General features: G+C 41.1%; 1 protein-coding gene across 3 annotated transcripts in view; it reads right to left on the minus strand.

Moving 5' to 3' along the window:
* Positions 1-19,073, minus strand: part of SHQ1 (SHQ1, H/ACA ribonucleoprotein assembly factor) — a 100,781-nt gene extending 81,708 nt beyond the window's left edge. Inside the window, exons 1-6 of one of the 3 annotated variants that reach the window (XM_042929987.1) lie at positions 18,644-18,827; positions 18,167-18,216; positions 14,063-14,127; positions 11,725-11,847; positions 10,352-10,512; positions 1,497-1,609 (exon numbers count right to left, since the gene is read on the minus strand). In XM_042929987.1, coding sequence (XP_042785921.1) covers positions 1,497-1,609; positions 10,352-10,512; positions 11,725-11,788 — 338 coding nt within the window. In that variant the 5' untranslated portion in view covers positions 11,789-11,847; positions 14,063-14,127; positions 18,167-18,216; positions 18,644-18,827. Of the gene's footprint in view, positions 1-1,496; positions 1,610-10,351; positions 10,513-11,724; positions 11,848-14,062; positions 14,128-18,166; positions 18,369-18,643; positions 18,828-18,865 lie in introns of those variants that run through there. The other 2 variants (XM_042929984.1, XM_042929985.1) reach the window with 2 other exon arrangements.
* Positions 19,074-20,946: the final 1,873 nt, after the last annotated feature.

The raw sequence follows: 20,946 nt of genomic DNA on the forward strand, positions 1-20,946 counted from the left end.
ACACTGCTAACTATAAATTCCAATTTCCTAATTCTCTCAGGCCATGTCGTTATTCTTCCAGTTTTAGAAGAGAAGAGATAGGCAGTTCTTCTAATTAAGCTCCCTCCCACTTGAAATTTTACTCTTGTAAAGCTCATTCTGTTTTCATGCTGGCCCGAGAAATTTGCTGACAATGAAATTTCCCACTTTAAATATTCAGCATGATTTTAAATAGGTTTCTTCAAATTACTCTTCAGTGGACCTTTAAAGCCACAATTGGAGAGATAAAGGTAATTAGAAATGGCAATATAAATGGAGCTGAATCTCTCAGATGTCCTCCAAAATATAACATACCCTGCTCTTACCCAGTTCCCCCTAGGATGTTGAACAGTTCTGACCATTTATCACTACACATCACTCAATGCATTTGCACATCACAAGATATATTTCTGCCATTCCAATTAGTCTCCCACTGTGTCACAGGAGATAGAATGTTAATCACAAGAGTAACAGCAGTTAAACTGAAATAGTGTACATGAAAAGGAAATACAAAATGACAAATGGAAAGACTCTTTTCAAGTCCTGACGGAGCCACTTAGTAGTGGTATGACCTTGGGCAAGTCCCTTAACCTTCTTTACCCAACTGTTGTGAAAACGGATTTAAATAATCACTTGAGAGCACTTGATAAGCTGAAAGCACTATACAAATATAAGGGAATACGATGATTACAGCTGCATGTATAACGGTTTAGAAATTGTTGGCCCAGAGCTTGGGAAGAATAATAATTGAGGCCTACATCAACCTAGGACTCACATCCTAAGAGAACTGAGTATCCACAGAAGCCAGGTGACAATCCCTTACTTGGAAGAAGTACTGCTTTTGTGGCCAATGAGAGACATCACAATGCTCAAGTGATTATTTACCTATGCATCAACTAGGTAAGTTTGTTAGGCAAATACAAGCCTGCAAGTGACACATTATGGCAAAAGACACAATTAAGGCAGATGGGAAATACAACAAAACTTAAAATTAGATCTTATTTATACCCTACTGCAATGAACAATTATTTGTTAATTAGACTCAGATCTTCAATTACAGGTGCTCGGAGATGAAGTGTTGGTAAAACCCTGGATCAGCCAAGAAATGTAGTAAATGTAGATTCAAATTCTTAAAAAAAAAACTGAAACATCTTTTCATTTACATAGACCATTAATTACAACAAAAAGTCTACTGAGAAGAACTATAAATATTCTCACGAATGCAGTGTTCTACTTTTAAGCCTGGCAAGGAAAAACTTAAAGAAGTACATTAAGAGTTCTCCGATGCTGGAATGATATCTTAGAAAGATCACAGAGGCTTAACACTTTGTAGGTTAATTCAAAAGTCAATTAAGGTTCTGAGCCATCACTAATTTCAAGAATCCCAAAACCACAGGCCTAGCATAGTTAAAAAGGCACTCCAAAAATTTTCAAATCAACGTCAGGTCAATTAAACGCTCAAAAAACTCAATACTCACAGATAATGATCAGGATCAAACTTGGCCAGCTCAGCATCCAGGCGTTTCTGCCTTCGTTCAGGTGCAGGAGTGAAATCTGGATCCTTAATATCAATAACATCACTCAATTCATCCTAAGAACACCCAGAAAAGAAAGAATAATTGCTATCTCCTATTTTGTCATCGAAAAATCTAATTTTGCACGACAGGCCAAAACAAAGGAACAATCTGATCAGCAGGCCGTAATACTACCTGTGACATGTAGATTCAAATCCAGCAAATGTTTGTTAAACACCTACTGCTTCCCTGTTAGAAGTTTTCACATAAGTTATCTCATTTAATTCGTACAAGTGATCAATATATATCAGAGACATAAACGTTCATCATAAATTTTTTTAATGTATATTTAATCTTGAGAGAGAGACAGAGACAGAGCACGAGCGGAGGAGAGGCAGAGAGAGAGAGAGACACAGAACCCACAGGAGGCTCCAGGCTCCGAACTGTCAGCACAGAGCCCGATGTAGGGCTCAAACGCACGAACCATGAGATCACAACCTGAGCCGAAGTCGGACACTTAACTGACTGAGCCACTCAGGCACCCCTGAACATTCATCATTAAAAAAACAAAAAACAAAAAACAAAAAGCAAAAAACAGAATAACTCCCTGCAAGCAACAGGAACATTCAATTCTCCATCTCTTCCCCATTTACTCCTAGAGATTTTAAAGTTATTAACAGCATGTTTAAATACATTTCTAAATTTTTCTTTTAATGTTTATTTATTTTTGAGACAGAGGGAGACAGAGCGGGAGTGGGAAAGGGGCAGAGAGAGAGGGAGACACAGAATCTGAAACAAGCTCCAGGCTCTGAGCTGTCAGCACAGAGCCCAAAGCGGGGCTCGAACCCACAGACCGTGAGATCATGACCTGAGCTGTAGTCGCACCCTTAACTGACTGAGCCACCCAGGCGCCCCTAAATACATTTCTAGACTGGAAGATGGAGATGCTCCTGCCATGTTAGCAAACAGAACCTTAGATAACTTTTGTGTGCCAATAAATCTCTGCTCGACCAGAAATCCACTAGACCCAGTCAGCCAGTCTCCAGAAGCCAGGCCAACCCTGGGTGCTATGCTTACTTCCTGGTTCCCTCTTACCCCAAACAGGGTTGACTGTGTGGCCTTGGCCAATCAGACATTTCCTATCTTTCTTCCTTGTTATTCTTTATCCCATTAAAATTTTCTGCCTTTCACCCATTTTTCCAAGTCTCCCAGTGAAGACTGTTCACTTCCTAAAGCGTTAAATAAAGTCTGTTTGTATCACTGAAAACTGTCTTCTTTAATCACTTTTGAACATCTACATGCAGACTTTCCTTTTGTTTCTTCCTAAGGACTAACTCAGCTGGTCTCAAATAAGGATTTCCAAATAAAACTTACATATAAAACTGTGTGTGTTCTACTTTATGAGCATATTTAAGAATTTTTAAGGGCAATTTTGATGCACATGACTTTCTATCTGCAAACTTAAAAATCTAATCCTAATTGATATTCAATTTTACCATAAAAGTCTTCACTGATGTATACACACACTGATACAGAGCATGTTTCTTAGGTCAAATCCTACAGAAAATAGGTATAGTAGGAAAACTGTCTAGGAAACCATATAATCTTTTATTATTATTAGAATTATGAAGCCAAAAAACCTCATACAATGCAAAATATCCCTATAGCGACATCTTTTTTTCAACCTCCTCATTCCAATTACTGACCACAAATGAGAAGTATAGAAACTTAAAGAACCTTAACTAAAAAGAAATCCAGGGAAATTACTCGAGAGAGTCATGGAGGGAAACTGAAAACAGACTGGCAAATGGAATGACAGGTTAGTGCCTAATAATCGAGCTTAAAGTCGAGAGCCGTGAGGCAACCTCACCACAAAGAAATGAGCTACAATAAGCTAAAGGAGCCAAGGAGACACTAAGATAAACATTCCCCACACAATCCAAATTTTTGCATTGAAAAAAAAAAAATTCTCTCATTCCTATCACAATCCACTTAGCTCAAGTAATATCAACAACATTTAACCTAAGCACATTCTAATACAATGAAAGGGCCCAGAAAACTTTTTGGATGTCACGTCCAGAATACGTTAATACTTCTAACTACAAACATTCCAGGCAAAAACCAGATTCTTGGCTGTCCCCAAATAAAATTTTGCATTCCAAAAGTTCCCTTACAATTCACTTTTGGGAGATTAAGAATATATTTCCCTATAGAAATACTATTAAAACCAGTATTTATGTGCTCATGGTAACCCACAAGTTTATTCCACTTATAATAAACTTTAAATAGAGTACTCTCCATTCAAAGGGCATACAACCCTGTGGCAATGTTTCCATGAAAAAATGCTTTCAGAGTTCCATTGCAACCCACCACAAACATCTCTTCCCCCAAGCAGGACAATCTGGACTCTTCCCCTCTTCCTCACCTGCCTGAAATGAAGTCCTCCAGGCACATAGCCAGAAAAGGTGCTGACTGTAGGCCTTGGGAGGAGAGGTCGAGTTGTACTGGGCCCACTGGACTCATGTCAGCCAGATGGCTACCATGAGAGCCGTTTCCTGCCCATAGACCCCAAGTCCTTCTTCCCAGCACCCTTAAGTCACACATTTGGTTCCCTACTAGCCCCAAGGAGTTCCTTGCACACACATACATGTACTCATTCACTCACTCACTCACTCACTTCTGAAAGCAGCCCAATGAAGCAGAAAAAATGTGAATCTGTAGTCAGACAAACTGAAATTAAAACCCAGCTCCAGGGGCGCCTGGGGGGCTCAGTCGGTTAAGCGTCCAATTTCAGCTGAGGTCATGGTCTTGCAGTTCTTCAGTTTGAGCCCTGTGTCGGGGTCAGACCCCGGAGTCTGCTTCAGATTCTGCGTCTCCCTCTTTCTCTGCCCCTCCTCCACTCACGCTCTGTCTCTCTCTCTCAAAACTAAAAATAAACATTAAAAAATTAAAAAAAAAATAAACACCTCAGCTCCAGTCTAACTGTGCATCCTCCCTGAATCTTACCCTCCCTTCTGTGAACGAGTCTAGTGACACCTCCACCGTGAGGCTGGGGACTAGTTTCCCCTTGCTACCATAACAAATTACTACAAACTTAGTGCCTTAACACAACACAAATATATTCTCTTATAGGTGTGGAGCTCCCAAGTCCAGAGTCAGTCTCACTGGGCTAAAATGAAGGAAAGGCAAAGCTGGTTCCTTCTCAAGGTTCTAAGGGAGAATCGGTTGCTTTGCCTCTTTCATCTTGGAGGGTAGCTTCCTCATTTCTTGGCAGGTGTATTAAAAAAATGTCCCATGACAATGCCCTTCCTCCCTCGGCTTCCATCATCATGTGGCCTTCTCTCTTTTCACTTTGACTGTCTTACCTCCTTCTTATAAAGGCCCTGTGATTAGATAGGACTCACCTGGATAATGCCGGATAATCTCCCCATCACAAGATCCTTAACTTAATTGTACGTGCAAAGTCCCTTCTGCCACATAATGCAATATGTTCACATGTTCCAGGGACTGGCACACACAGACATGCCAGGGAATGGGGAGGGAAGGAGCATCATTCTGTCTACCACAGGCTGTTATGAGGATTAAATGAAATAATACGAGTAAAGCATCAAGTACAAGGCTTAATACATTCAATAATTAGCTTCTTTCCTCTGTGTCTCCCTATTCCATGCTGTTCCCTGCACTCACTGTCCAACTTCCTACTGGGAATACCTGTCCTCCTTCCCCTTCCACGTCCTCACTTGCCAGTAGCAATAAAAAGAGAAAAATAGGGATTAAAATGTGCTGCTTCATTACTTCACCTGAACCAGATATAAGGTCACAAATGGGGTAGAATCTGGGAATTTCTGTAGGTAACTACATTTCAGAGGATAAACGGACTAAGGGAACCACAGGCATTTCAAAATACTAATTGCACTGAGAATAAACCCAGACTTTCCCCACAGCTCTGCACAATCTAGCCCCTGTCCTATACTTCACGCCCACCTCCTACCTTCCTCTTCTGGCTCAAATCCCCCAAGCCACATATCAGGCTTCCTTCCCTTTCTAAAACCCTGAGACTTTGCATTTACAATACACTTCTCACCATTCAAGACTCAGTGCAAATGTCGCTCCTCAAAGGGGCCTTCTCTGGGCATCCTCACCAAAGGAGTACCCCACAGTCTCCCACATTACCCCAACCGTTCCTTCACTTGTCACTATCTGAAATTCTCTAGTTTATTTGTTGTTTACAGGATTACGGACTAGCTTCCCACTAGAAGATTCCATGAGGACAGGAGTCTGGTCAATATTTTTCCTCACTGTATCCCTGGCACTGTTCCTGGCCTTCAGTATTAAATCATTCATTCAGCAAATACTGTATGAGGGGCTGCCTGGGGTGCTAGAGATCCAGAAATAAATATACACACCAGGTCTCTGCTCTCATGAGAGTAAGAATTAGACAGTAAGAATGCAGCTGTCCTTCCTCTCTCCCTCCTCTCCCCTCTTGCTTCCAGACTCAGGGCCTCCACATGTAGCTATGCAGTCTGTACCCCAAAGAACACGAACATCCCCAGCAGTACAAGTCCCACCAGGCTCGTCCTTCGCACGGTCATACACAGTGGCCCTGTTCAAACCGGACTCTCAAGAGGAACCAAAAGGAACTACAAAGCCAAGTTAGCGTGGGGGAAGAGAAATCCATCTAGGGCATCAACCAACCAAAGGCAGAAAGATAGGAAGATGGGAAATGTTCGGCCATACCAGAACAGCGGTGATTCTGCTACGGCCACTGTCAGTCGAACCATTTAAAGTGGGTATTGCCAAGAAAAGGTCATGCAGGATGAAAATCAGGCTTATGTTAAATTTTGGCATCGCTATGGCAGAGACCCTCCAGGGAGAAAATGAACTGTGTGCACATCTGGCCAGTAGGCCTCCTGGAGACAACAGCCTCGGGTCCCTGGTGCAGCTGCGGGAAGGAAAAGGGCCGGCGAGCCAGCGTCCTGTGGCTGCTGGCAGCAGTGGTGCCGGGAGCTTGCTGGGTTGGTGCCCAGAGACTCTGGGATGGTTGCTCCTGGCAGCCCCCACCGCCTGACGCCGGTTGTGAGGCCCTGACTTTGAGCAGCCGGGGCAGTTTTCCAAAGGCGCCCTGGCGGCTGGCAGCGGTTTTAAAAGGAAAAAAAAAAAGGGATGGGGAGGGGAGAGATACGTTAAAAAGAATGTTTCAGCAAATAGCACTTCTTTTTTCTTCTCATTATCAGTATGAAATATGGAAGTTTCTAAGCATATGCCGTGTACATGGTTGGAGGGGAAAAAAAACATCGACTATAAATCCCCCCCTCCCCATGAAGGATTAAATTATTCGATTAAGAGCAGATACCTGGGTCTTGGAATTACGAATGATGTTTCCTTTCTTTGTTATATTTTTATAATGAATATATATCGCTTTTATCATCAAAGAAAATAAACCTATTTTTCACTTAAGGGGGGGAAAAAAGAGACTGTGGAAAAACTAGTAAAATACGAGCCATCAACAAAACTTCATGGATATTTTCTCATCCAAAGGCAGAATGAGAGAAAGTCTAAACTTGTGAGAAAACATTCTTTGAGAAAATGCTGATGTTTCTTAAGTCCATCACTTGAAAACAGAAGAGATGTTCTCAAAGGTATTTAGGCAGTAATCATTCCAGCTTCTTCTCATTGCTTCACTAGCAGAAAGACACCCACACCACTAACCTTAGTCAAATGATCACTCAGTTTTTAAGCACAGGGTAGTGGTGTCATACACAGAGCAGTCATGAATGCAGAACAACTCTGCAAGGAACACCAATTATGTGAGATTTGGGGGCCACTATCGCACAAAACACACCTACGTTAATACCCCAGAGAGGGTGTCCTTTGGTTCACAGAGGATTTTTGAAAGTTTTCATTCCTTAATGGTCATGAAGAATACCACAAACTTCTAGTTTTATTCATTAGAACATATAATCTTGAGGGGAGGGTGGAGGAGAGGAGAAAATGGGTGATGGGCGTTGAGGAGGGCACTTGTTGGGATGAGCAATGGGCGTCGTACGTAAGCGATGAGTCACGGGAATCTACCCCCAAAACCAAGAGCACACTTTACGCAGTGTATGTTAGCCAATTTGACAATAAATTATATTTAAAAAAAAAAAAATCATTCAATAAAAAAATATATGTATATCATTTTGAAAAACCAGTACCTACATCTACTGGTTTGTCCACTGGTAAAAGGTGCACAAGTAACAGCAACGATGCCAGGATGGAACAGATAGACACGAGAGCCCCGCACAGTGCCTGGCACAGGGACATAGTCAGTAGCTGTTGGCTGTTGATGCACAGACAGGGAAGTCCAGTACCTGTTACTCAAGTCCCCCTAGAGAGGAGTGAACTTCAGCATTCAGACTTTTTAAAGAATTTAGAAAAGTTAACTGGTACACACCCATTACATATTTTATTTAACCCCCTCTAAATCTGGGGCAGCACCCTGTATTCAAATGTATTACTATTTCTCTGGCAAAATCTGTCAATATGCACACTAAGCGGGATTTAAGAAACTAATAAAAGACTCACATCGGTGGGGCTCCTGGGTGGCTCAGTGGGTTAAGGGGCCGACTTGACTTTGGCTCAGCTCATCATCTCACAACTCGTGGGTTCAAGCCCCCGCATCAGACTCTGCGCTTACGGTGCAGACTCTGCTTCCAATCCTCTGTCTCCCTCTTTCTGCCCCTCCTGTTCCCCCTCTCCACTCAAAAATAAATGTTAAAAAAAATAATAATAAAGACATCGATTCAGATCAGGTTTTGTCACAATACTAAACACACAAAAATGTTTACTTTGAGAACTTTCTGTTACCCCGTTACTACAGACATGGGTTATAAGCCTGCACCACTAGTTACCAGTTACATCACCCCTCAGGGTTGGTTCACATCCGTGGCTCTCTTTTTTTCCTCTGTCGAAGAAAATATGCATTCAAACAGCTTAGAACAGCAATGCTCATTCAGTTAAAATTTGAACATTTTAATGATTTTAGATCATCAAGCTAAAGGCTCGAGAATCATGAACATCAAATTCAGTGTTTCATTTCTGAGGGGAAACAGAATGATGTAATCAGGGGCTCTAACTATGCTGACATTTATTTTTAAAGCTGGGTGATAGGTGCCCAAAGATTTGGTGCCTTAGTTAAGACATTCAGAAAGACACAGAGAATATTTCATAACATTTTTTAAAATAAATCTAAATTACTTATTGAACATTTCCAACAGATACAAGGACTTGGGACCTAAAGGACTTGGCCTAGGCTTACATTATGGCATTCCAGCATCTTCTCACCAACCTGGCAGAAATCCCTTGAAATGCTCTCCCCTCAACGGCAGCAGCAAGAAACCAAGTTCCGTCGCCTCAGAAATGATGATCCATCTAAATGTACAATCTGTACTTGGCCTGCTTGACTTGTATTAGCATTCATTTAGAGCTTCACACAGGTAAACCCCAAGTGATGGACCACAAAGTAGCTCTCAGCTAAACAGGTGAGGTCCATTCACTGTAGTTAGCGCTGTAGACAAAATGGACTCTACCTCAGAGATGACCAGAAAATGTGGTTAGGGAGAGAGACTATGGAGAGACCGTAATTCAGGGAAAAAAGCATTAAGGGTTTTGAAGGGAGTATCTAATCAGCATTATTTGCTCAAGTAAATCCCAATTTTGTTCTCTTCAAAGAGTCTGGAGAGCATTTTATATTTTTCATGGGCAGAAGTCTTTCTAGTATCCTATTCTTTTTCAAAGAGTTTTTATAATGCAGCATCTCCTAAGTTTTCTAAATGCTATTACAAAGTAGATGAGTAAATTTATCCCTATTTGATAAAGAGGAGACAAAACTTGTTTATGATCAAATAACTGGCCTATCACCCCAAATCTAAGCAGCAGAAGTGGGACTAAAACATAGGTAAACCCTTCTTTAGTAAATTCAAATATGTCTTACTATAATAAACTACAGTCTAAAGAGATTTCATGTCCTCTGCCCAGATAGGGATTGAAAAGAAAAAAAAAAAAAAAAAAAGTTGTCTGTTACGATTTCTTTCATTTAAAATTCAAACAAAACAAAACGAAACAAAACTCCAAGCTAATGGTTCAGAAATACTTTCCATCATATAACAATCTAGGGAGGCATTTTCTATAAAACAACACAGGTACAAAATAGTTCAAAATCTCTCCTCTCCATTTCATTCTCCCCCCATAAACTAAAATAAAGCAGAATTCCCTATGTTTTTTGAGGAAGAGAGACTGATGTCATTCCTTTTTAGCCTAAGTGACAAACGATTGGGTTCTAACAAGAGATTACATTCAACCCCCACCAAGAGTAAACAGACACAAGTGCCTACTGTACACCAAGAACTAAACAATTCGAGCAAAAGACACAAATTCATTCTCACCGGGAACATTCTCTCTCATTTATATTTATAAAACATCATGTAATCATTTTCATCTTTCAGAAGTGTAACACAAAGATTTGCAGTTAAGTATGAGGAAAGAGGAGTTCCGTTTTGTGTTTTGGAAACTTCATGTCTAGAATACTGAATGAAGTGGAGAAAAAAGAAAGTAACAGGACATCTGACATCTGTAAGCACAGTGTGACTGGGCAGAACCACCAATGCAATGGAAAGGAACAAACGTGTGTAATCACTACAGAGAAGCAGCTGTGACTTGTGCTCTGAATACATCACCTCCTATAATCTTCATTAAAGATCTCCAAGTAGGAGCAGAACTGAAATTAAAATATCAAAATGGTAAAACCCTATACAACAAGGTCTTTTAGAAAGAAACCGTACCTGTAACCGCTGAAACACTCCGGATCGTAAATTTCCAAATCCATAGTGGTACTGTGGATTCAGAGCACTTTCTGATACCTCTTCATAGGGGACCTGTTCAATTTCCCAGTCAAACTCTTCATCCTCAGCTTCTACTCCTCCCTCAGAAACTTCAGAAGCACCTGAATGTGTTAAATATTAATTTATTCAAGTACGGGGTTTCCTAGGTACAACTTGGAGGGGAAAAAGTATACAAAATGCCTGCCCACATGCACTGAAAGGTATGTAAAAGAATATACATAACCTCATTATTTGTAAAATGTTAACGTTTAATTTTGAAAGACAGAGGGAGAGGGCACGGGAACAAGTGGGGGAGGAGCAGAGAGGGAGGAGACACAGAATCTGAAGCAAGCTCCATGCTCCCCGTTGTCAGCACAGAACCCAACATGGGGCTCCAACCCACAAATCATGAGATCATGACCTGAGCCATCATCAGATGTTTAACCAAATGAGCCACTTAGGTGCCCCAACCCCACTATTTTTCATAGCTTCCCCCCCAAAAAAGGAACCAATCCGAAGGCCCTCAAGGGTCAGATGTATAAATAGTAAATGCAATGAAAGCAAACAAACCTCAGCTATAGATGGAAAAACCTCAGAAAAATATTAAGTGAAAGAAGCCATACAAAAAAGAACACATACTGCCTGAGTTATATACACAATTCAAAAACAGGCAAAACTGAAGGTAGCAGTAACACCGCAGAGGGAGGAAGAAGGGACCAGGAGGAGGCACAGGGTAGGATTCCAGGGTATTGGAAACATTCCATTTCTTGACCTAGGCGGTATTCATTTTATGTAACTCATTGGATTTATAAACTTTTGATCAAAGCTCAAGAGGCCATTACTTTGCAAAAGACAGAGATGCTGTTTTAACTGGTCCAAAAATGTGACCGACACACTGAGTCAGTAATGTGTTTTTTGTCTTTAAATTATATGTCACCGGGGCACCTGGGTGACTCAGTTGGTAAAGCGTCCAACTTCCGCTAAGGTCATGATTGATCTTGCAGTTCACAAGTTTGAACTTTGTGTTGGGCTCTGGCTGACAACTTGAAGCCTGGAGCTTGCTTCGAATTCTGTGTCTCCCTCTCTCTCTCTGCCCGAACCCCACTCATGTTCTCTCTCTCTCTCTCAAAGATAAATAAATGTTTAATAAATAAATAATAAATAAAATTATATGTCACCAAATGAGCTAGTTTTATTTTCATGTGATGTCCTTATCTTGTCACCTGAAGGATTTTCTCCCATTTCCTATTTGCTATATCCCTCTTCCCCCAGAAACACAAAGCACTCCAAATTTTCTGTTTATCTTTATTTCTTCTTAACTACAATAAACATACCTATTTCTTCCACAAGTGGTTTGGCAGTCCTGGATTTTCTTGGTGCCAGAAGAGCAGTTAACATGTTCAGTCCCTCAAAATGCTGGCCAGGGGTTTCTTTCGGCAATCGAATGGTAAAAATTCCTTAAAGATAAATTTGTTTTATACTTAGCTCTATTAAAAAAATCAAAGACTTCACACAAATACATCCAAGAAATATGTGTTCCTATTTCATAGGGCTCCAAAATTATGCCCTTGTTATATAGTGAATAAAAATCAGGATAGAAAAAGGCTTGGGCCCCTGGGTGGCTCAGTAGGTTAAGTGTCTGACTTCAGCTCAGGTCATGATCTCGCGGTTCGTGAGTTCAAGCCCCACATTTGGCTCTGTGCTGACAGTTCAGAACCTGGAGCCTACTTCAGGTTCTGTGTCTCCCTCTCTCTCTGCCCCTCCCCTGCTCCCGCTCTGTTTCTCACTCAAAAATAAAATAAATATTGAAAAAAAAAAACCTTGGAAAAAAAAAGAAAAAGGCTCAAATAGGGTTTTTCAGAATCACTGATTCAGCTGTCACCTGTATCAGAAATTAATCTGCTAAAGCTGCAGAATGCTTTAGTCTTACACAGTATCCCCTTAACCTACTGATAATATTAAAAGTCCAAGCCAAAACCTCTAAAACTCAATGACCTGAGAAGGCAGTAGCTTAGAATTAGCCCATAGCTACTTATAAGATTTATTTCTGAACTAGGAAAGAAAAATCAAGATATCTAATCCAATGAATAGCAGCAATTTCAAAAATTCACAAAATCTTAAAGCAATTATAGCTTAAAAAGTTATCTGAGATCTCAAGAGACATATCCCCAAAGTCTAAGACAGACTCAAATTCTACCTATGCACTTCTTTCCTTTCCCTGACTAGGTTTATCACTTCATCGAGGCTACCCCATAGACTTCTTACATTATTTACTACTGTGAATTTAAAATATTTTTTACCTTTTTCATTGCACTTAAACATATTTCAATGCAGTTGACCCTTGAACAAAATGGAGCTTAGGGATGTGAACCCCCACCCAGTCAAAAATCTGTTTAACTTTTGACTCCCCCAAAAGCTAACTATGAATAGTCTACTGTTGATTAGAAGCCGTATCAATAACATAAACTGTTGATTAACACATATTCTGTAGATTGTATGTATTAAATGCTGTGCCCTTACACTAAAGAGAAAAGAAATTGTTGTTTAAAAAAATCGTATGGAAAATACATTTACAACACAATACCGTATCAAAAAAAATCCGCATATAAGTGGATCTGCACAGTTCAAACCCACGCTGTATGAAAGTCAAGTATACATCAAAAACAACTCAATCCAAACCCACAGGTACAGCTTCCTAAATCCCTGGGTACTTTTGAAATTTAATAAATTTGTTTCAGTATGCAGCTTCCCTGCAATTAAAAGCACATTTACTACCTAGAAAGGCAGTTTCATATTTCATTATCACATTAATTACATTGTATTATGGGTTATAACTTTGTCATTTAACTTTCATGCCATCCTTCCTCTCTTACCCTAGTTTACTGAGGTCAAGAAATATTCACTTAATAAATTACACAAGACTATACAGGGTATTCTTATTCCAGATCCACTGATAAAGAAAAATCCAGAGGCATCTACAAAAGGAAAATAAATGGTTTCGACACTAGCTAAACTGAAGGGCTTATCAATCTTGAGAAGAAAATGCAGTCGGCCTTTAATTGCCACCTTTGAACAGTTTCTCACTTACCTGTTATTAAGTTTTAACTTTTTTTAAAGTTTAAAAGAAAAATTTGATTTGCAGCTTCCAAAAATCATCCACATCTTTTCTCATATAATCTAACTTTTTTAAAAAGTTTATTTATTATTGGGCGGGGGAGGGGCAGAGAGAGAGGGAGAAAAAGAGAATGCCAAGCATGCTCTGCTCTGTTAGCACAGAGTCCGGCGTGAGGCTCAAACTCTCCAACCGTGAGATCATGATCTGAGCTGAAATCAAGAGTCAGTCGCTTAACCAACTGAGCCCCCCAGGCACCCCCCACATAATCTAACTTTTAAACTCTTATTCAAAGTAGAAGAAGTAGAAAATAAAACACCTAGGAAACAGAAACAGGGTATTTAAGTAACTTTAAAGAATACTGTGAAGTACTTTACAGGACTGAGGAAATTGTAATTGTCAAGAAATCCATGAACAATAGGCACGCGGCGTTAAGAAACAATGAAGTGTGCATTTGCAATACATCTAAAGGTCCCCATAGTATCTTGAAAGATTATGATGTACTTATTCTAACATGAAGAATCCAAAGAAAAAAAGTAACAAAATTCCAAAGGCAATACCTTTATCCGCATCATAGGATCCCTGTTCACTTCCGTTTTCTACAACTCTTCCAGGAAGGGTTAATCTGCAGATTTAATAGGTTACATCAAGTCCTTAAATTACCGAGTATAAGTGACCATCAATGATAGTACGTTTACCACTGAAATCTATCAACCATTTTAAAAGGCAATTCTTCAGCATTTCTTTAACATCTTGCAAACTAAATAACTTACATTTCTTCCCTAGCTAAAAGAAATCACAGCTGCCTCATCTTTCTGTCTGAATACTCCCTAGTCACCAATAAAAGCGACGCTTGAAAAGAAAAACCACAATAAATATTAGTCATCACTATTTCTACAGTACTTTCGTCTTCCTAATGAGTAAGGGAGTTATTAATATACCTGGTGCCTGATACAGCAGGGGCTCCCAAAAGGTATACTAAATGGCTCCCCTCCCTCCCAAAAGCATTTTTAAAATGGAAAACAATAAAGAAACAACAAAACCAATTGTTTATTTGGGGCAAATTAATACTTTAAAAAAAAAAAAGCAAAAAACAAAAGTTTTTCTCAACTCTCATTATTACTATACAGGGATTTTCCCCCTTTCACTGTAAAGGAAATGAACTGATTTCCCTGTTTCCAGTTTTACTCTGGTTCAGTGGCGTCTTCCACAGAGGTCCCAAAAGAATTTTTCTAAAATAGAAATCAGGGGCGCCTGGGTGGCTCAGTGGGTTTAAGTGCCCAACTTCAGCTCAGGTCATGATCTCAGGGTTTGTGGGTTCAAGCTCCGCATCAAATTCTGTGTTGACAGCTCAAAGCCCAGAGCCTGCTACGGATTCTGTGTCTCCCTCTCTCTGCCACTCCCCAACTTGGGCGCGCTCTCTCTCTCTCTCTCTCTCTCTCTCTCTCAAAAATAAATAAACATTGAAACAGACTTTAAAAAATTAAACAGAAATCAGAGTGTCACTTTTCTAGTGAAAAAGTTTTCATGGCTGCCTGACATCAACTCAATAATTTACACTCATGAGTACCACATATGAGACCAGCTCCATTCCATTCCAAACTTAAAATGTGAGGCTCCTTTCCTCCCATATCTCCTATTCATATGCTTCCTATTCTAACATTATAATAACAACAACAACAACAACAACAACCAAACTTGGCAGGTCCCAAAGGCCCAGGGCTTCACAACCTAGTTAACTTTGATCTTAACGCTTCCTGGAGCTACAATGCAGTTTCCAAACCAAAATCCTTTCTAAGTCCAACATAAGAAGTCCGTTTATGGATAAACTACCTTGTTTTAATGGTTACAAACACTAACTTCACTTTCAGAATCTGAACTGAGTTCCAGCTCTGCCATTCGCCACCTCTCCAACATTTTTGTATAAGTTAATCAACTTCGAAGCTCATACACTTCATCTGTAAAAAGTGAGAAATAACAGATCTCCCCCAGAGTTACTGCAAGAAGAGGTTATTACTCTGAAGTAGGTAAGCATTCCAAAAATGTAAGTTATTAATACCAATGTTCTTCTCCTAAATTCTTTGTAAGTATAGAGTTAAATTCTTACTGCATAAGAGTGAAATCCTATTTGTTCACAGATCTGCCACCCCTGATAGACTCTCGGTTTCCCAAGCAGAGGAGCGAGGAGGTTTTATTCACCTATGCTGTACTGTAGCCAACTGTATTTTCAAAGATGGCCCATCTCACATCATTCCTCCCAACTGTGGGGTCTATGTCCCCTCCCCCTAAAACTGAGTGAGCTTGCAAATGTCCATGGATAAATGAATGAATAAGTTGCAGCGTGTGTGTGTACGTGTATACACATATACATATGTATATACATATATATAAAACACACACACACACATATATATATTTGCTCAGCCATATTAGAATGGAATATTACGCAGCCATAGAAAAGAATGAAATCTTGCCATGTCCAACAACATGGATGCATCTAGAATATAATGCTAAGTCAGAGAAAGACAAATCCCATATTCCACTCATATGTGTAATTTAACAAACAAAACAAAGGGAAAACAAAAAAGAGACAAACCAAAAAACAGACTCTTAACCAAAGAGAACAAACTGATGGTTACGGGGGGGGGGGGGGGGGGGGGGGGACTGGATTAAATAGTTGAAAGGGATAGGGGCGCCTGGGTGGCTCAGTCGGTTGAGCGGCCGACTTCGGCTCAGGTCATGATCTCACGGTCCGTGAGTTCAAGCCCCGCGTCGGGCTCTGTGCTGACAGCTCGGAGCCTGGAGCCTGTTTCGGATTCTGTGTCTCCCTCTCTCTGACCTTCCCCCATTCATGCTCTGTCTCTCTCTGTCTCAAAAATAAATAAACGTTAAAAAAAATTTTTTTAAATAAATAAATAAATAAATAAATAAATAGCTGAAAGGGATTAAGAGCACATTTATCATGATGAGCACTAAGTAACATGCAAAATTGCTCAATCACTATACTGTATACCTGAAACTAATATAACAATGTATATTAAATATACTGGAATTAAAATAAAAATTAACTAACTAGGTTTTTTTGTTGTTGTTGTTTAAACTGAATGGCCTTGGGGCCAATGAAATGGAACAGAAATGACAGTGTGATTTCTGAGGTTAGGTCATCAATGATATGAACCTGCCTTGTCCCCTGGAATACTTGGCTTTTGAAACTTTCAGCTCCACCCCCGCCCCCCAACAAAGGAATCAAACTAGACCATGCAAACACACCACACAGGGAGTCCTGAGAGTACACAAAGAGAGAGGCTGTGCCCCAGCCACTCCACCAGTCCCCAGCTGCTTTGGCCCTCACTGTTCCAGGTCCAGCCAATATATAACTACAACTGAATTAAAGATCTCAAGTCAGAACAGCTCAGCCAGGCTCTTACCAAATTCCTGAGGTACAACCAGGGCAAGAGAGTTAGATAACTGTTGTTTTAAAACACTATTTGATTGGTTATGCACCAAAAGATAACTAGAACAATAGGCCCTTATAATAAATATCTACTATTTACTGAACATATGGGCATGGCAATAAAAACTATGCATCCATTGTCTCAATCCTCACATCAGCTCTGGACGATCACTAATATTAGTCCCATTGTAAAGATTAGGAAACTGAGACGGCATAATTTGCCGTAAGTGCCAGAACTGTTAAGCGTGCTGAGACCCAGGTGTGCCCAACTCCCCAGTCCCTGCTACTCAAGGAATGGATGAATTGGTGTAAAGAATACTCTTTAAAGTATTTCACAAATAACCTCTTATTTGGGCTTCATCAAGACTCCCAAACTTAGGCAAAATGGATTTTACCTTGAAACTCCTGTTATCATATTTGTTTAATTTTACATTCCTATCACATTTAACATCTTTTCTCTGAGCCTCTGATACCTCATCTGTGACATGAGTTAACAACAGAAACTATGTTGTAGGACTGTCTTAAAATCAAATGAGATAATCCACATAAAGTATTAACCTGAAGTGAAAATTCACTAAATGTTTGCTACCACCATCACCATCTACTTCCCATTCTTCATGTCCTGCCTTAAATATCACTTCTTCAAAGTCTTTCCCGGGGCCACTTTACATTTCAACAGGATCCCCTTTATTTTCTTTCCGTGCACTTCCCTTCAGAGCACTTATCACAATTTGGAGTCATACCTTTACTTGTTCATTTATTGCTGTTCTCTCCCCATTAGAATGTAAACTATATGAGACACTACTACACCTCCAATACCTAAAACCCAGCCTGGTATAAATAAATCAAAGGAACAAATGAATAAAGAAACAGGAAAAGTGCAGTATATGCAAGTTAAGTCAGGGCTTAATGGGAATCTGAGCAAAACGGTTTCCCACCCGGTGAAGGAACCAGTTTGACTCAAGAGCAAGGTTTATTAGGAAAGTACTTGGGCAGAAAAGGTAGGCTACAGCTACACTTGAATTAGAAAGATTAGGAGAATGGATTTTATGTAGCAGGAAAGGGAAAGGGGTTGACAATGTTTTAGGAAGAAAAATCCGCAGTGTCTTCTGTAAAAAGAAGCTAATATCAATCAAGGCCTATTTCCAAGGAGCGCTCGCTGCCCAGGTCAAATGGGATAATACACACAAATACACATAATACGCCTTACTTTATGCGTTAAAGTGAGCCCACGGAGCTGTTGCTACTTTTGTTATGGTTCTGTAAGGAAAAAATGCAAACAGGTTGTGATGAAGGGCCCTCACTGCGAACGGACGACAACCGCAACTAAAGGGCAAAATCAGACAAGTTAGGAGGAGGTAGGAAAACGAGGTTAATTTGGTGTCAAGGGGGCAAAGAAAGGAGAGAATATCAGGAAGTAGGGAGCGGCCCGCCAAGCGTCGACACAACTCTTAAGCAGAAGGTCGACTGATAAAAGTCAAAAGGACTGGTCAGTTGGGAAGTCAGCGCGCACCGTCCTGGAGCAGGGGATAGGGTAGGAGGACCAACGCAGGGCGATAACAACAGTAAAAAGGTACGAGAACTAGGGCGATAGGACAGAAACTGCAGACGTTACAAGATCCCAAACGCCAAGTCTTATAATGGCTCGAAATCTTTTTTACGGTGGGATTTAACAAAGTTTAAGAACGGAATGAGCTTGTACAACACGTGGAATGCACTTCTGACGAGGTCATTTCCTCAGCACGGAAAGAAGCCGCGGAAATCTCGGGAAAAGGCAATCATTAAATCCCTCGCTCTTTCTTCTTTCCTCGGTAAACAGTTATCTCAAGAGTAACTGAGAGATGAAAGATCAATCAATGAATCAATCCCCTAAATACATTCTTTCCAGGGCCAGACACAGAGAACTCGCCTGAGAAAGTACGGCTTGGCGTAGAACTTAAAGTCGACCCCCTCGAAGTAGACGTCAAACTCGGAGACCCGGGCGTAGGGCACGCGGATGGCGACGGTAAGGAAGTCGGGGTCCTGGCTGAGGTCGAACGCGGGGGTCAGCATGGCCGCGCCGGACTCAGGTGTCCCAGCCACTTACACTCACGGCCGCCGCAGTCCCGCCACTCAAACACCCCAGTAAGTACCCACGCGGGAGACTGGGTCTCGTAGCCAAGGCGCTTCCGGCTCGAGACGGAAGTGTTTGCGCGTGAGGCAGGAAGTCCCGCCCCACGCCGATCTCCATGGAGACTGGACGCTGTTAGTGGAGAAAGGGCGGGGAGCGTGGGGATTTGACCGCAGAAATGGAACTAAGGTCAAAACTTGGAAAAACCGGGACTAGAATCCTCCTTAGACCCACCAACCCTGTTTAGAAATCCTAAGAGATTAATTTTAACCTCACTGGCCTTGGAGGTATACAGACCTGCGTTCGAATCCCTTCTCGGCTACCTCTCAGCTTAAGACCTTAGGGAAGTTACAAAACGTCCCCATGCTTCGGATAACTTTTCGATAAAATGGCACTAACACTAACCCCGCAGAGATGTGAAGATAACATGAAATTATGTAAGTAAAGCTCTAACAAGGTACCTGGCAAGTTGTCAACGCTCCCTGTGTGGAAGCAGTCACCGCAGAAGCCACAGCAGCGTCGTTACTGTGGTTTCCTTAGTTCTCACCTGCCTTGTCCGCAATTCCCCCTTTCTCCAGCCCCCCTCCGTGTTTCACTGCCCATTTCTCTTCCCCTCCCTTTCCCTCTCCCTCTCTTTATCTGTTACTTTCTTTTCTCTTCCGATTTCCTTGAGTAGTTTTCTCGTATACAGATCGTCCATCTCCCTAACCTCGTTTAATCTCTACTATGAGTTTCAAAGAACACGAGTCAAGAGAGGTTAAGCACTGTGTCTTATAATCATGCATCTTACAATTACCAGAACCCAGAACGTTGACTCGTAAACCCTGTTAGTGCCTGAACTGACAAATTGCTGTACCTCCATATCCCTTCTTTCCTTTTCTCAGTTTTCTCTGCACACTTTAGTCTATGCTCCTCATACTCTCCCAGTACCCGTCCCACTGATGTCCATCTTTCCCTACTTAGTCCCTTGGCCTTGCTGCTGCTTGTTGTATTTGCTGTTATTCCACCAGAAACTAGATTAGTCCAGGAAATAGTATTTACCTCCTGGTTTTAAATGTCAATGGAAAAGGGGTAAGAGTCATCCCTGTGGTAGTGGACCAGATAACTTCAAAAGACTTTTCAACCTCCAATTTTTATGAATCTTCAAAATTAATTAGGACCCCGGAAAACAATAGTAGGAGCAAATAAAATAAAAATTACAAAATAAAAACCACTCTGTTTAACTCTGGGAGTTTTGTTTTTTGTTTTTTTTTTTTAATGTTTATCCATATTTTGAGAGACAGAGTGTGAGCGGGGGAGGGGCAGAGAGCGAGGGAGACAGAATCCGAAGAAGGGTCCAGGTTCCAAACTGACCAAACAGAGCCAAACAGGCCGACAGGGGGCTGGAACTCACAGACCGTGAGATCATGACCTGAGCTAAAGTCAGACGCTTAACCGACTGAGCCACCCAGGCACCCCATAACCCTGGGAATTTTTTAAAAAAATAGTTTACTTCTGAGAGAGAGAAAGGGGAGCGGAGGGGCAGAGAGAAGGGGACAGAGGATCCAAAGCAGGCTCTGACCTAACAGCAGTGAGTTGGATGCAGGGCTCAAACTCACCAACCATGAGATCGTGTCCTGAGCCGAAGTCGGATGCTCAACCGACTGAGCCACCTAGTCGCCCTAACTCTGGGAGTTTTAATAAACACAAAATAAGAGGTTGTGTGTGAAACACTTGAAAGAGTACCTTTTATCTTTTTTAAGTTTATTTTATTTATTTTGAGAGACAGAGAGTGCAAGCGGGGTAGGGACAGAGAGAGAGGGAGAGAGAAGCCCAAGCAGGCTCCGTGCTGTCAGCACAGATCCGGGCTGGGGGCTTAATCTCAAGAACCATAAAATCAT

This window comes from Panthera leo, chromosome A2, assembly GCF_018350215.1.
Source record: "Panthera leo isolate Ple1 chromosome A2, P.leo_Ple1_pat1.1, whole genome shotgun sequence".
NCBI lineage: Eukaryota > Metazoa > Chordata > Mammalia > Carnivora > Felidae > Panthera > Panthera leo.